At 38.3% G+C, this 15877-nt stretch overlaps 1 protein-coding gene across 1 annotated transcript in view; it reads left to right on the top strand.

Annotated features, from left to right (window-relative positions):
* Positions 1-15488, top strand: part of LOC109544334 (membralin) — a 54660-nt gene extending 39172 nt beyond the window's left edge. The window contains exons 8-9 of the mRNA XM_048661986.1: positions 215-347; positions 15466-15488. Coding sequence (XP_048517943.1) covers positions 215-347; positions 15466-15472 — 140 coding nt within the window. The 3' untranslated portion in view covers positions 15473-15488. The remainder of the gene's footprint in view (positions 1-214; positions 348-15465) is intronic.
* The last annotated feature ends 389 nt before the right edge of the window (positions 15489-15877 follow it).

Raw genomic sequence — 15877 nt, 5'->3', positions numbered from 1 at the left:
TTGCTCACCACTTTTTGCCCAGTTCGAACATAAATTAAAAGGCTTGCAGGTGCATTTGATTGTCCGCACAAAAGCGAGCCGCTTGTGTATATAAACAGTCGTTAAATAACAATATTTAATGTTGTCAAATAATGCACATTTGCAATGGTGGTGTGTCTGAATTCCGTCGGCTCAAAGGTAAACGCTTGATAAATGGCGTGTGGTTGTTTTCCAGGAATCGAAGCCATCATGTCGGAATTCTTCAATGACACCACCACAGCCTTCTACGTGATCCTGATCGTGTGGCTGGCTGATCAATATGACGCCATCTGCTGCCATACGCCCATCACGAAGCGACATTGGCTCAAGTAAGTTTTTTCTTTATAGTAAATATTCGTGGAGAAAAAAGTGCGGTTCCAGCGAACTGAAACGGGAACAAAAACCATCCCATTCATTCACTTGAGTGGACGTCTTGAGCCAAAGACGCGTTCCATTTTTCCACCGGAAAACTTCCCGCTCGTATAAATCATGGATAATTTACTTAAGCTGGTCCGGTTGGTCGTCTGGTCGTTGGCGAAAAAGTTTCCTAATTTAATTTCGCTCAACTTCCAAATAAGTATTTCAATCCTCGGATTGCGCATCGAAAGCCGTTTTAATTAAAAATCCATCAATAAATTGGGAATATTAATAAGGCCGATGGTGTACACTTTTACATATTGATTACCGGGTTGCTCATTAGAGCGTCTTAGAAATAACGCTGTTTTTAAAACTATAGGAAACGTTTTGTGATAAACAGTTGTGTTTTGTTGAAGCAGTCTTTTTTGCTTAGATGATTTTTTTCGCATTTTACGTCTGTTGAGATTAGAAGCTAGTAGAAGGCCGAAGAAAAGATCAATTTTTGAAGAGAAAGTTCATTTTAAAGGAATACAAGGCCGGGTTTTAAAATTGGTTTAGAGCCGGGAAATTTGTCGATTTTGGCAGTCGTATCTAGGTACTCAGTAGAAAAGATTGTAAATTTCGTTTTTTGTTTTTGCTTAAATTATTATTTGCCTAAACCAGTCTATTGGAAACACTGCTATGTTATTCAAATATATTAGAAAAATACAAAAATGGAAAACTTTTTCCAAAATTTTAAAAAATCTTTGGCCGTGTATTTGAAGTTACCAGCGTTGCCATACCGTTTTATCAATTGCATTGTTTAGAGGCGAATATACATTTCATTTATCACTAATTAATGTCTACGCACATCAGGATAGGCCCTGTTTTAAGTGTATTTTAATGACTTTTGCCTAATTGCAATTTATTTTTGCTCCCATTTTTTGAATAAAAGCCACGGAAATTTGTTAACCGGCAACCCCGCGGAAGGACCTTCCATGCGGAATAGCTGATCTGCAAAAGACCAGAAAATTTATAAAGAAACCATCGCATTTGAATAATGATAATCTGATCTGGTCTACAGCTCAAGGCCTACCTTGTCTGACGTCATTAAGCACTCAAGAGAAACTAGCCGTTACCCGAAGCAATTTGGACTGGTTTTGAAACTCAATAAATTCTTACTGCTTCAAGCGATTTGGTTTCTGTTTGAAGCTTAATTTAGTCCAATCCTTTCTCAGTTAGCGGGTGTTTTTGCAAAAGATGATGCTTCAGATAATTTTCCTACAGGGTGGCAAATGAAGCAATGTAAAATTGGTAAAAGTTCGGCCTTTTCTCCGTTGAACGAAAGGGGATTTTTTGTATTTCAACCCCACATTAACCCCACACTAAGCATTAAGATAGACCTCAAATATCGAAAAACGTTTTTTAATTTTTCGCTTATCTGGTTTATTTACTTTTTCTAGAGAGAGTCTAAAGAGCTTAAATCGAACTTCACAATCAAACACACAGGAAAATCCAGTACAGAGGGTTGCATAAATAAACGAAATATTTGAAAGGAAAATTCACTTAGTTGAAAATCTTCCAGAATCACAGGTTTTGAGGCCAAGTCTGATTTGGGTAATTTTTCGTGCAACCCTGTATATCGGATTTTCGTCTTAAATTGTCTATGAAGTTTAACCTTCAACATGAGCGTTAGATCGTGAAAAGCGGACCAAGAGCAGAAAAATTATTGCTACACGACCAAAAAGTTGATTTTTCTAGTCCACCGTGTAAATAGAGAAGATTGCCAAAAAAATGAAAAAAACCGATTTGAGCTATTTGGTTTATCTTTAAACTTTTGGTGTTCATGTCCAAGAAAGCTGTTTTTTGTCCACCTAGAAGAACTTTGCGACATTTTGCAAGTTTTTCGTTTGCCGCCCTGTGGACGATTAATCTGAGGTGCTTGATTTTTACCAAAACATCCACCAGCAGAAAGCAAATAGGGTTCAATAATGCTCTAAACAGACACCAAATAGCTCTAAGGAATCAGAATTTGTTCAGTTCCAAAGTTCGGAAAAATTTGAGAAAATTTGTTGGCCCTCTCTGAGTTGATGAATTATAACTCATCACTTAATAAGTTATAACTCATTTATCAAATCGGATCAAAGCTTTTTTAATCCGTCATTAAAACACCCATAAAACTGAATGCAGATCCAATTTATATGACTTTTTTCTGGATGAATGTCTTCAAAACTATCCAGTAGCATTTCGCATCTTCTTCTTTCTTCTTCAATTACAGGCTCCTCAGGCCTCTTCCTTCTTCGGTTTCCTTGTGCGCCAATTCTTTCCTGGTTCATTCTACTCATTTGTTGGTCCCATTTTGTTTTCTTCTTTTTACTCACTGGTTGATGTTTTCATGTTTGTCTGATGTCGGCTTTTCTTTGTTTGGCGAGTAAGGTTTTACCCGCAATTTTTTCGAGGATTTTGTTTCTTGTCTGAGTTGTTCCATGGTTCGCGGTTTGTCGCACTTTCTTCTTCAATTATTTTGTATTTTTCTAAATATTTTTTGTTATATGTTTGTTGCCTGATGTTCCATTAAACCTTCCGGTTTTCTTTGCATTTTTCTTTTACTTCGTGGCTGAACCTGGGGGTTTTATTGTTGATTCTGCTGTTCCTTCCAACCTTTCTTGTTCCTAACGCTGTTAATTTTTCTAAATATGCTTTTAGTCGGGATTTGTATAGTTTTTCTTGCACTATTGCTAATGAAAGTTCTTTTGGTTGAGCTTCATTTTCAGCACTTTTCGTTTTTTCTCAAGCAAGCTCTCTTGCCCATTAAGTATCGATCCAAGTGGAGTAATTAACAAAGTCGAACTTGAGCTTTGCTGCGACATTTATTGGAATGATTCCAGCAAGGCGGAACGGTAATACGCGATCAGTCGCATGGAACGTACCAAAGTCAGCGACGTGGCATTAACATTTATTTACCGCCGCTCCGATATGAGTTTGATCATCTGTTTCGATGTTGCATCTTTTAGGACGCTCAATAAACAGCGAGGCAGCCAGTCTTTTCATTCCCCACAAGAGTGGAAAGTGAACTTTTGAATGGCTTTAATAAAGTCGGCGGAAAAGGGCCGAACGGTCGGTCGCCATCCAGGGCGGAAATCAAAGACCCCCGGGAGACACAGACGAACATAATTGCATTTGTTCTAACTGACGCCACAACAAGAACCGCTTAGATTTTCAGCCGGCTTTAACTTTTCGGGGGGAAATTAAATTATTAAACTTCATAAAAAGTTTTAATGCGAACAGCTTGTCCAACGCCCATCGAAACTTTAAAGTGATTAATTGGGATTGAAGAGGTAGAGTTAACGGCTTTATATTTCGTGACAGAAATACTGGCTGTTTTCAGTGCGTGAAAAATCGGGGAAAATTGCCAATTGAGTAGGTTGAGTAACATTGGCAGGGTTTAGTCTTAAGACGCTGTTGCAAGAATTTAAAAAAATACTCATTTCGATTTGCTGCTTCCGTTTTTAGCGCGTGAACGATCGGAGATTATTTCTAATGGAGCGGCAGTTTTACAGAATGCAGATAAGTTTCTCTATTAGAAGTGTAGCTTTTCTCGCTTCCAAGGAAAGCTGGTTTCAGGCCTATAGGTTTTATTTATAACCCCCTTAGATAATTTCCAGTTATCACTATTTTGGTTTATTTCCATTAGACACAATCTTCGCTATTTTTTCGGGGTCCATTCTTTCTACATGGTCCCGCCAGCATCTTCTGCACTTTGTCCCCATCTGATTGCATCATCCACCTTGCACGTCTGTCTTATTATTGCGCTCCTCACTATACCCCGTATTGTTTTTCCCGCTATTGACCTTAGACTCTTGATCTCTGCCGTTCTTAATATAACATACTCCAGAACTAATTTTTACTAATTACGTTTCGTCAGAGATTTCAAACCTCCAAAGAAATAGAAGCAGAAGGGACAAAACCTTGGAAGCTTTTGATGCTTTGAAGGCTCCATATCTCAGAAACGGTTGGAAATAGACGATTCCTTGTATCACATTTTTGATAGCCCGTCTCGAGATCTACTTTTTACTAATAATGTTTCATCAAAAATTCCTAACCTCCAAAGAGATAGAAGCAAAAAGTGACAAAACCTAAGCCGCTTTTGATGTTTTTGACTTCATATCGTGATGATCACTTCTAATGACAATTTGATAGCCCGCCTACAGAGCAACTTTTAACAATTTAAGTTTCATTAGAAATTTTTAACCTCCAAAGAAATGGAAGCCAATATGCCAAAACGTAGGCCGCTTTCGATGTTTAAAAGATGATCTCAGAAATGATTCGAAATGTGCAATCATTTGTACTGACAGTTTTGCTAGCCTGCATAAAGAGCTAATTTTTCCTAATTATGTTTTATGAGAAGTTCTTAACTTCCAAAGAGATAGAAGCAAAAATGCGAAAACTTTAGACGCTTTCGATGTTTAAAGACAGACCTCAGAAACGGTTCTCAATATGCATTCACTTGTAATGACATGTTTGAAAGCCGACTTCGACAACTACTTTTTAATAATTACGTTTCGTCAGAAATTCCTAACCTCCAAAAAGGTAGAAGCCAAAACGTAGGCCTCCTTCACTGTTTAAAAGGCCCCATATCTAGGAAACGGTTCCAAATATGCAATCACTTGTAATGATGTTTTCGATAGCCCGTCTAGAGAGCTACTTTTAGCTAATGAGGTTTTATCATAAATTTCTATCCTCAAAAGAAATAGAAGCAAAAATGCCAAGACTTAGGCCGCTTTCACTGTTTAAAAGGCCCCATATCTCGATCGAAAACGGTTCCAAATATGCAATCACTTGTAATGATGTTTTCGATAGCCCGTCTAGAGAGCTACTTTTAACTAATGAGGTTTTGTCATAAATTTCTAACCTCTATATAAATAGAAGCAAAAATGCCAGAGGTTAGTTCGCTTTCAGTGTGTGGAAGGCCTCATATCTCAGGTACGGTTCGAAATACGCAATCACTTGTAATGACGTTTTTGATGGCCCCTCTAGAGAGCTACGTTTTACTATTTAGGTTTCATCAGAAATTTGTAACCTCCAAAGAAACTTCGCTTCGATATTTAAAAGGCCTAATATCTCAGGAACGGTTCGAAATGTTCAATCATTCATACCGACATTTTTGATAGCCCGTGTCGAGGACTACTTTTTGCCAATGAGGTTTAATCATAAATTCCTAACCTCTAAAGAGATGCCAAAACGCTTTCAGTTTTTAAACGGCGTGATATTTCGGAAACGGTTTGAAATATGCAATCATTTGTAATGACATTTTTGCCAGCCTGCATTGAGAGCTACTTTTTACTATTTAGGTTTCATCAGAAATTCCTAACCTCCAAGGAGATAGAAGCCAAAATGCCAAAACGCTTTCAGTTTTTGAAAGGCCTCATATCTCGGAAACGGTTCGAAACATGCAATAATTTTTAATGCCATTTTTGTCAGCATGCCTTGAGAGCTACTTTTTACTATTTAGATGCCAAAAAAAAAGATAGAAGCCAAAAAGCCAGAACGTTGACCGCTTTCGATGTTGAAAAGGCCTCAGAAACAGTTCGAAATGTGCTATCACGTGACTTGACTTTTCTATCGACATATATCGACCCGTATCGACAACTAGTTTTTACTATTTAGGTTTCATTAGAAATTCCTAGCCTCCAAAAAAGGAGAAGCTAAAATGCCAAAACGTAGGCCGCTTTCAGTGTATTAAAGACCCCATATATCGGAAACGGTTCCAAATATGCAATCACTTGTAATGATGTTTTGGATAGCCCGTTAGAGAGCTACTTTTTACTAATGAAGTTTTTTCATAAATTCTTAACCTCTAAAGAGATAGAAGCCAAAGTGCCAAAGCGCTTTCAGTGTTTAAAAGGCCTGATATTTCGGAAACGGTTCGAAATAGGCAATCATTTGTAATTACGTTTTTGCCAGCCTGCCTTGAGAGTTATTTTTTACTATTTGCGTTTCATCAGAAATTTTTAACCTCCAAAGAGATGAAATCTGCCAGAACGTTGACCGCTTTCGATGTTTAAAAGGCCTCAAATCTCAGAAACGGTTCGAAATGTGCCATCACGTGAAATGACTTATTGATAGCTGGTATCGAGCACTACTATTTACTATTTGGGTTTTATCAGAAATTCCTAATCTCCAAAAAGGTAGAAGTTAAAATGCCAAAACTTTGGCCGCTTTTTATGTATTTAAGACTTCATATCTCAGAAACGCTTCGAAATAAACGATGACTTCTAATGGCATTTTTGATAGTCCGTCTCGAGTTAATTAATTTGGTATAATAATAAATTAAGGAATTTAACTAAATAGGTTTCTTCAGAAATTTTTAAGCTCGAAACAGATTTACATAGAGCGTATCCAGAAAGGAAATTGATCGGTTTGTGTTGAATTACTGAAGATTTTGAACTATTGAAACGAACAACATAGTCATTAGGACCTTTATGGTGGAGCATTTTGAGAAATATATTTCCTTAATCAGGCCTTTTCAGAAATGGTAAATTTCTTAAAGTTTGAGTGAAAATTCAATCATTGTACCCAGAGGACATTTGCTCGATTGCCTTAAAGGCAAAGTTGGTGAAAAGCGATCGCAGTCCCATTGGTCAAAATCTAAGATGTGGTGGTAAATAATTGCAGTCTGTGTACCCCCTTTGATTGCCAACGTACCCGGCCGACTCCTTCGGCAGCCCTTATTAATTCCGGGGTCCGGGCGCGATGACAATCATGCAAATGGGATCCGTTCCCAGACCATTAGACTTGCTGTAATCGGTTTTGCAGAGCGTCGCACGGCCCTTTTCCGGCCCTTCAGCCCGATTTATGGCAGATGTTTTAAATAAATGGATAATCAGCGATAGCTTGCCAACAAACTCACATGCCCTCTTCGCTTCATCATGCACGCTGCCCTAAAAGGGTTGTCAACGATGTCAAGTGTCCCTCTGAATGTTTACTCTACTGTAGGCCCAGTTGTTTATGGGGGATATTCGATCGGTTTTGAAAACTCATTGAACTTGGACAATACTGTATTTACTAATCTTTTATTTGCATATTTTGCCTCAACTTTATGGGCTTTGAAAAGGAAACTTCTGATGATGCATGATCCGCTAGTTCACCCCTTACACTGCTTCTATGTGGGTGTAAAATTCCATCGAATATCGAGGACAAGCTTGTAAAGAAAGCAACTTAGGACCTGAAATTAGATGCAGATATCACGGACATACAATCCGTATGGATGTGATTCCGCAAAGGCTTAGGAACAAGAGAGGCATTGTGTGCAAGCAATGTGCTATAGCAAAGGTTTTTGTGTATAAATCCCGTTTATATCGGGATACGCCTTTGGGTTCCCGTTCGGCAGGCTTGTCTCTTTGGCCAGTCATTTGTGGTTTGCATCAATATTGGTGGCGGTTTTCCTCTTTTTCTTCTTTCTGGAGGCGTCCATTCCTTATTTCTGCTGTGCAAAAAACTCCAGTTTAAAAATGACCGGTTTGAGCCAAATTGAATCTCAAAACTGAGAAATGTTCGTCAAAATCGCACTGAATGCTGATTATTTACAGCTGTTTAACGCGAGTTTAAAAAATATACTTTCCAGCAAAAGGCGCACTCTTCTTGAAAAATTTGTAATTCCTAATGTGGGGCAAGGACACAGCTGAAAATTTTGCGGGAAATATTACACACTCGTGTCTGCGAACTGAGAAATTTTCATTCACATCGCAAAATATTCTGATTTTGTGCCGCTGTTTAAACGCGAGTCTATGAAGGACCAACTTCAGCCAAAACGCGCTATCTATAAAGAAATTTTAACTACAAATCTGGGGCAAGTACAAACTTGAAAGTTTCGCAGCATTTATAAGACAGGAATCTCGGAATAGATAAATTTTCGTTGAAATTGCAGTAGATTCTGAATGAAAGTGAACATTTTCAGCCAAAAGCCCACTCTCCATGAAAAATGTGTAAGTACTAATCTGGGACAAGCGCAATCTTGAAAATTTCGTAAGATATGGCCGGCAGTTGATTCCCATAATGGAGAATTTTTTATTAAAATTGCACTAGATGTTGAACTTTTTCTGATGTTTAAATGCGATTATAAAAATAATTGTTTCCAGCCAAAAGCACGTTTTCCTTAAAAAATTGTAACTGCTTATCTGGGGCAAGTAGAAACTTGAACGTTTCTCAAGATATAGTAGACACTTGAATCTGAAAATGAAGAAATGTTTGGCAAATACGCACTGGATGCTGATTATTCTCAGCTGTTTAAACGCGGTCTGAAAGTAAAAAAAATCTAGCCAAAAACGCGCTCTACTTTTAAAAAAATGTAACGTCTAAGCGGGGGCAAGTGCGTCCTTGAAAATATAGTAGACAGTTGATTTCAATAATGAAGAAATTTTAATTAAAATTGCAGTAAATGGTGATTTTTTCTGCTGTTTAAACGCGAGTCTCAAAATGACCGTTTCCAGCCAAAAGCGCACTCTCTTCAAACAATTCATAACTACTAACGTGGAGCGCAGTTAAAATTTTTTCAATTGTTAAAAGAAACTCGAGTCTGCTAACTGAGAAATTTTCATTCAAATCGGACTACAATCTGATTTTTTCCTGCTGTTTAAACGCGAGTCTATAAATGAACGATTTCAGCGAACAGCGCGCTATCTTTAAAAAAATCGCAACTACAGATGGGGCAAGTACGAACTTGAAACTTCGCAAGATTTATAAGACAGTTGGGGCTCGGAATTGAGAAATGTTTATTGAAATGACATTAAATCCTGATTTTTCTCTGCTGCTTAAACGAGAGTCTAAAAAGATAACTTTCCAGCCAAAAGCGCACTCTCCGATGAAATTTGTAAGTGCTATTGTGGGGCAAGTACGTAGGTGAGAATTTGGCGAGATTTATTACTATGGAGTCTGAGAACTGAGGAATTTCCATTGAAATCGGGCTAGATTCTGCTTTTTTCCTTCTGATTAAACGTGAGTCTATAAATGAACGATTTCTGAAAAAAAAAATCGGAACTAGAAATCCTCGGCAAGTCCGAACTTGAAAGTTTTGCAAGATTTATAAGACAGTTCGCATTAAGTGCTCATTTTTCCCTGTTGCTTAAACACGAGTCTAAAAATGGCCGCTTTGAGTTAAAGCGCACTCTCCTTTAAAAAATAATATGTTTTAATGTCGGGCAAGAACGGTTTTGGAATTTTGCAGGATTTATTAGACACTCGAATCTGAGAATTGAGAAATTTTCATTAAAATCGCAATAGATTCTGATTTTTCCTGCTATTTCAACGCGAGTCTTTAGTCTATGAATGAAGAATTTCAGCTTAAAACGCGCTCTTAAAAACTTCGTAACTACAAATCTGGGGCAAGTACGCACTTGAAGGTTTCGCAAGATTTACAAGGCGAAGCTGGGAATTGAGAAATTTTCATTGAAATCGCAATAGATGCTAATTTTTCCCTGCTGTTTAAATGCGAATCTATAAATGACCAATTTCAGCCAAAACGCGCTCTCTATAAAAAAATATAACTGCAGATCTGGGGCAAGTGCGAACTTGAACGTTTCGCAGGATTTATAGGACAGCTGAATCTCGGAATTGATAAATTTTCATTGAAATTGCAGAGATTCTGGTTTTTTCTGTTGTTTGCGAATGAAAGTGAACATTTCCAACCAAAAGGGAACTATCCTTGGAAAATTTGTAACCACTAATCTGAGGCAAGCAGCAACTTGAAAATTTTGCAAGATATAGCAAACAGGTGATTCCTTCCCATAATGGAGAATTTTTCTATTAAAATTGCTATAGTTGTTGATTATTTTCTGTTGTTTAAATGCGAATATAAAAACGATTGTTTCCAACCAAAAGCTCGCTTTTCTTAAAAAATCGTAACTGCTTATCTGGGGCAAGTACTAGTCTAAAAATGAAGAAATGTTTATCAAAATTGCGCTGGATGCTGATTATTTGCAGCTGTTTAAAAGCGAGTCAAAAATTGAAAAATTCCAGCCAAAGACGAGCTCTGCTTAAACCTATGTAACGTCTAAGCTGGGACAAGTGCAAATCTTCTCAAGATATATCTTAGAGTGTTGATTCCCATAATGGAGAAATTTTTATTAAAATCGCAGTATATGTTGATTTTTTCTGCTGTTTAATCGCGAGTCTTAAAATGACCGTTTCTAGCCAAAAAGCGCTACCTAAAACTACTTCGTTGAACATTTTGCGAGATTTTTCAGACACTCGAGTCTGAAAACTCGGAAATTTTCTTTCAAATCGGACTAGATTGCTCGGAAATGAGAAATTTTCCTTGAAATTGCATTAATCCAAATTTTTTCCTGCCGTTTAAACGCGAGTCTAAAAATTAAACTTTCCAGCCAAAAACGAACTTTTCTGACTCAATTTGTAACTGCTGCTATTCTGGGGCAATTACGCAGGTGAGAATTTTGCGAAATTTACTGCACTGGAGTCTGAGAACTGAGAAATTTTAATTCAAATCGTGCTGGATTCTGATTTTTTCCTACTGTTTAAACGCAAGTCTATAAATATGAACGATTTCAGCTGAAACGCGCTTTCTTGAAAAATTCGTAACTAAAGGTCCTAGGCAAGTCCGAACTTGAAAGTTTCGCAATACATATAAGACAGTTGAAGCTCGGAATTGAGAAATTTCCATTGAAATCGAATTAGATGCAAATTTTTTCCTGTTGCTTAAACACAAGTCTAAAAATGACCTATTCGAGTTAAAGCGCACTCTCCTTTAAAATCATATGTTTTAATATCGGTCCAGAACGGCTTGAAAATTTAGCAAGATTTATTGAACACTCGGGTCTGAGAATTGAGAAATCTTTATTTAAATCGCAATTGAATCTGATTTTTCCTGCTATTTAAACGCGAGTCTAAAGTATAAAAATTAACAAATTCGGCCTAAAACGCGCTTTTTTTAAATTAACGTAACTACAGACCTGGGACAAGAATGCACTTGAAACTTTCGCAAGGTGTTTGGGACAGTTGAAGCTCGGAATTAAGAAATTTTCATTTGAAATCGCATTAGATGCTGATTTTCTCCAGATGCTTAAACACGGGTCTAAACATCAACATTTGGCTCTTTGGCCAGTCATCTTCTGATAGGTTTCCGGCTAACATCGCTGTGGCCAATGATGATAGGTATAAATTTGAGACAAACCCTAGGATGGTTCAGATTAGCCTGGGCAGGATTTGGAAAAATAAAATAAGGAAAACCCAAGGAGCCATGGAGCGATCAATGTTGATCGTCCTGCTCTAAAGCCAATTGTTCTTCCGATACAAAAGGGCGAAATTTTTGATTCATTTTGCTTCCCTTTTTATGTACTAAATTTTGGCATGGAATCGTGCACACTAAAATAGGCTTATCAGAAAAGACTAGAGTCGCGTGTTGTAGCTCAAACACTCTGGATAATGTAGAAGTTGCACAGAAGGTAAAATATCTAACCTAGAAGCAATGAGTCGCAAGCATAAGGAAAGGGACATAATTATAACAATCAAAGAAGTTTGGAAAGGACAGGAAAGCCATGGGTCAAAGTCCACGCAAAAGTTATTGATGTGGTTGGAATAACCTCGATTCATGCAGATCAGCGGTCGCAAAGGTTAAATTCTCCGTGATGGTTTCCAATCTTCAGGGTGGAGATGCACCTAAAGAAAAACAATGCCCTGTAAAACCTTATGGCAGAAAATCTGAATCAGGGCCATCAGCACCATTTAGAAAACTTGACACCAACAGATGCCACAAGAAATTAAATTCATGGTTCTTAAACAACTTCCTTCCGATGGGTCCTTAAGTCCTTAAGGTTTTCCAGTATTACATACATTCATAGTTCCTGCATGCGATTTCAGTTGAAGCATCGTGACTCTGTTTGAGCAGGGTGTTAAATTTAAAATTGAACCTGTACATATTTTAATAAGTTTTTTTGCCTTTGGTCATTCTTTGTGGAATAACAGAAGTTGTAGTTAGTAGTTGCACATCTGCCACTGCCTGGCCATCTGGCTTTACTAACTCCTAAAAATCCACACTTGGTCTCAACATTCCCTTCACAATGTCCCGTTTTTCTGGTGCAAATACAGTTCTTGCGTTCCACGTACGGATCTTCATATTGTTTCCTGATGCTTTTATCAACTTGGCCGTCACTGTTCCGCCGGAGATCCAATTGGGAAGCCATTTCCATGCTTGCTGTGTGCTTTTGTGCAAAGGAGACCTTTGCAGTCCTTAATGCAGTGGGTTCTTTCTTCTTACCTTCTGTATTCACATGTACAAAGGAAGGAAAATCCTTTCCACGTTCCGATGACTTCAGCACCGATTATTCGTTCGTAGGCCCGTTGACCAACTGCTAGTCGCCGTCTTCCCAATTCTAGTTTCCATCGCTCTCTGCCTGTGGCGTGTTCATGATCTAAACCAAGGGCTTCCATTGCTGCTCTCACGCCCCCATTCCATGATCCTCTGGGTGTTTCTCTCTGGGCCCTCCGTCCTGGTGGGTCCCATATTAGCATTTTTAGGGACATTCTTTGATGACCAAATTATGTTCTCTTCAATTTTTTCTAGAACTGTCTCTTGTGCATCTGCTCTTTGTCTCATGTCCTCATTTCTGACTCTTCGCAATTTAAACATTTTTTCATTGCGCCGCAGGTAGTCCATTTCAGTGTCCCCAATTCACTTCCGTGGGAGAAACCAGTCTCCACCATTGTCCTTCCATGCGTTTGCCACCTCTTTTGCAGTGTTTTACTTCTACCACACTGAACCTGAGCAATAAATGTTCTATCATCACTTGCAATATAGCGTTTTCATGGATTCTTGCTTTGGCTTGTTTGAACCTAAGGAACCCCTTTAACCGCAACTGTTGGAGCTCAAAGCGGACGATGATTATTTAAGTGTGACTGAAACTTGTGAACTCAAAACCGATGATAAAATGCAAAGTCAGGCAAAAGGCGAAATCATTTGATCAGAGAAGCGATGTGTCGAGCAGAGCCTTTCAGAAGTTCTCGGAGAATTGCACAATAACTATTACTTACTACATCCGTACTATGTGTGTAAGATGCACAGGACACATTAAACCTCTGGCCTACTGAACACCAGTACGAATTGAACACGAGTTAATTAACCGAGTGCGAGAAGCTGCTCGAAGTGGGAACCCATTGATGTTGCGAAGAGGGCACAATAACACACGGACCCAAAAGTCTTTGGAGTTAAACGGGCGGAACGTCGGGCGAGCTTCATTTTCACCGCGCAAGCATCCGTCACCCTAACCTATTTAGAGTGTATCTAGGGTTACTTGAGCTTTTACTGTTTAAGAAGTAACATGTATTGTGTACGCCATGTCAATGAGACATTGAAAAACATCGTTGTCGACCTTCTGATCAATTTTTTTTGCAAATATTTCAGTTTCAATGACGTCCATTTTCAATCACCCCGTACATTCAATTATTGCCCTATTGACACAACGGTTGTGGTTAAGAGGGCACAAAAGATTCATTACGGGGTGGGTTTAAACGCAAATACACACAATAAAACAGTAATTATTGCTATCGCCTTAATTTCCTACAACATAGAAATTGGTCTCATCCTTTAATTTGAATTCCCGTCCGGGAACCGGCGGGATAACATTGAACAATGGCGTCCCTAATTAAATTAATTGCGGCCGGGACATCCGCAGCCATTTCAAGGGTTGGTTTGTTCGAAATTCACAAACATGTGATTGATTCCGGTATTCATTGGTTGAAAGTCGCGTAATGAGAACCAGGTCATACACATCGACAGTGCAGACGGTCCATTCGCCATAACGAACTTTCCAGTGCAAGTAATTGTTGTAGTTGTTGTGCGTAAAATTTCCCAATTAGGGATTAGCCACATCAGTTTTTCGAAACTTTTGCTTCGAGTGTATGCAAGAAGTGGAGGAACTTTGAATTGTGGTGGAACACATTTTCTTGCTGGCGAAGCTCGAAAGCTTACGCTGGTCTGATCAGTGTAACTTTTCGTGCAAAGCCCATGTGAGGGTGCAGGCGGCTAGTGCTTGCGAAACGTCGGACGGAAATTTTTAGCCCTGGTGGCTTAAACGCCCAAGAAACTTACCGGTGGTTATGAACAAGTTCCTTGATCGATTGTTACTCAGTATCACGTTTTCTGGGGTAAAATTGAGCATTTCTGAAAATTAATATCTGGGGTTTCAAGATAGTTTTGTTCATCTGGTCAACAGCAGGATCGATAATCATCAAATTGGTTAACAGAGTGATCAATTTGATTCAGAACTCGTCATTTTGCACTCGAAACTCATAGCTATTTGAAGAGTTTTTGGGTTGTTAAGCCATACTTTTTCCCCCGATTTATTGGTCAATAAATTGGGAAAATTATTGAAGGCATTTTTCATGCCACATGAGTCAAGAGCAAAATTCTTTGCTTATGATTCCAGAGAAGTTCCGGATTTTCTTTATTAATTTGCTAAACTAAATAAAGGCGAAACACAATAAGTAGGAAAAATAACCTAACCCCTAATTCATTGTCATTTTTTTTCGAGAAACGCTGGTAACATCGTGATTGCACAGTTGGCAAGCAAAAAATAACCAGGAAATTTTTACAATAGCAATAATTTCCAACGGGCTCGAAGTTGGCAGTAAATTGTGCAATTTATCGATTACTGCTACACGCTCAATTGATTTTGGGTCTGCAAATGTGTCAACGTTAGCTTGTTTCACAAGTTCCTTTATTGCAGTTCAACACGACCAGCAATTAAGTCAGCGGCTCGTTCTCCAGATTTGCAAAAGATTGTGTCTAAAGGGCAAGAATTTATTTGTGCCTCCTCATTATTCCTATCGTTGTTGAGGAAATTGGGGCAAGCATTTGTGAATTTCGTCAAAATGAGTAATGCTATCTGCTTGATATTTGGCTGGAGCCAAGTTAGTTCCATCATATTCTATTTGAACTCCAATTGAAATAAAAAAAATCGTCAGGAAAAGAATGTATATTTTGTTCTTTGTGAAAATGGAAGCGGACTTATTCTTAATTTTTCAATCGGTGGAAAAAATTGATAATTGGAAAATTTACTTACACTGCTAGAAGCACCAATTTAATTTTCATTTCTTTCGTAGCTGCTAGTGAGACGACGCTTGTTCCTCATGTTCTGGTCTTGATGTGCAAGTCCTGTCGCTGCCAATCAATTAAAAATGTTCGAATTGGTCACAAACCGTAAACATTTTACAACCCAATTTATGAAGCAGGATGCGGGACGACTGAAAAATTCTTTCACGAGGTTTTTTGTTGGCAAATCCTACCGACTGCGCCACTTAGTGACTCGCCAATCTCTTCCTAGAAATATGACTTAAAATAATTTAATTTCAATTGAGCTGAATTTTCGCTTAGATGCGACTGGATACGACTCATATTTGCTATTTAATTGTCAGAATATACCGAGTGTCCCGCGATTAAAAAAGCACTGCCAGAAGACCATCCTACCCAAGTTTTATTGAGAATAAATGTCAATTGATGGTCAAAGTTCTTAAA

Source organism: Dendroctonus ponderosae, unplaced genomic scaffold (assembly GCF_020466585.1).
Source record: "Dendroctonus ponderosae isolate FM_Combo_2020 unplaced genomic scaffold, Dpon_F_20191213v2 Dpon_F_20191213_10, whole genome shotgun sequence".
Lineage (NCBI taxonomy): Eukaryota > Metazoa > Arthropoda > Insecta > Coleoptera > Curculionidae > Dendroctonus > Dendroctonus ponderosae.
This window is presented reverse-complemented; position numbering and strand designations above follow the sequence as displayed.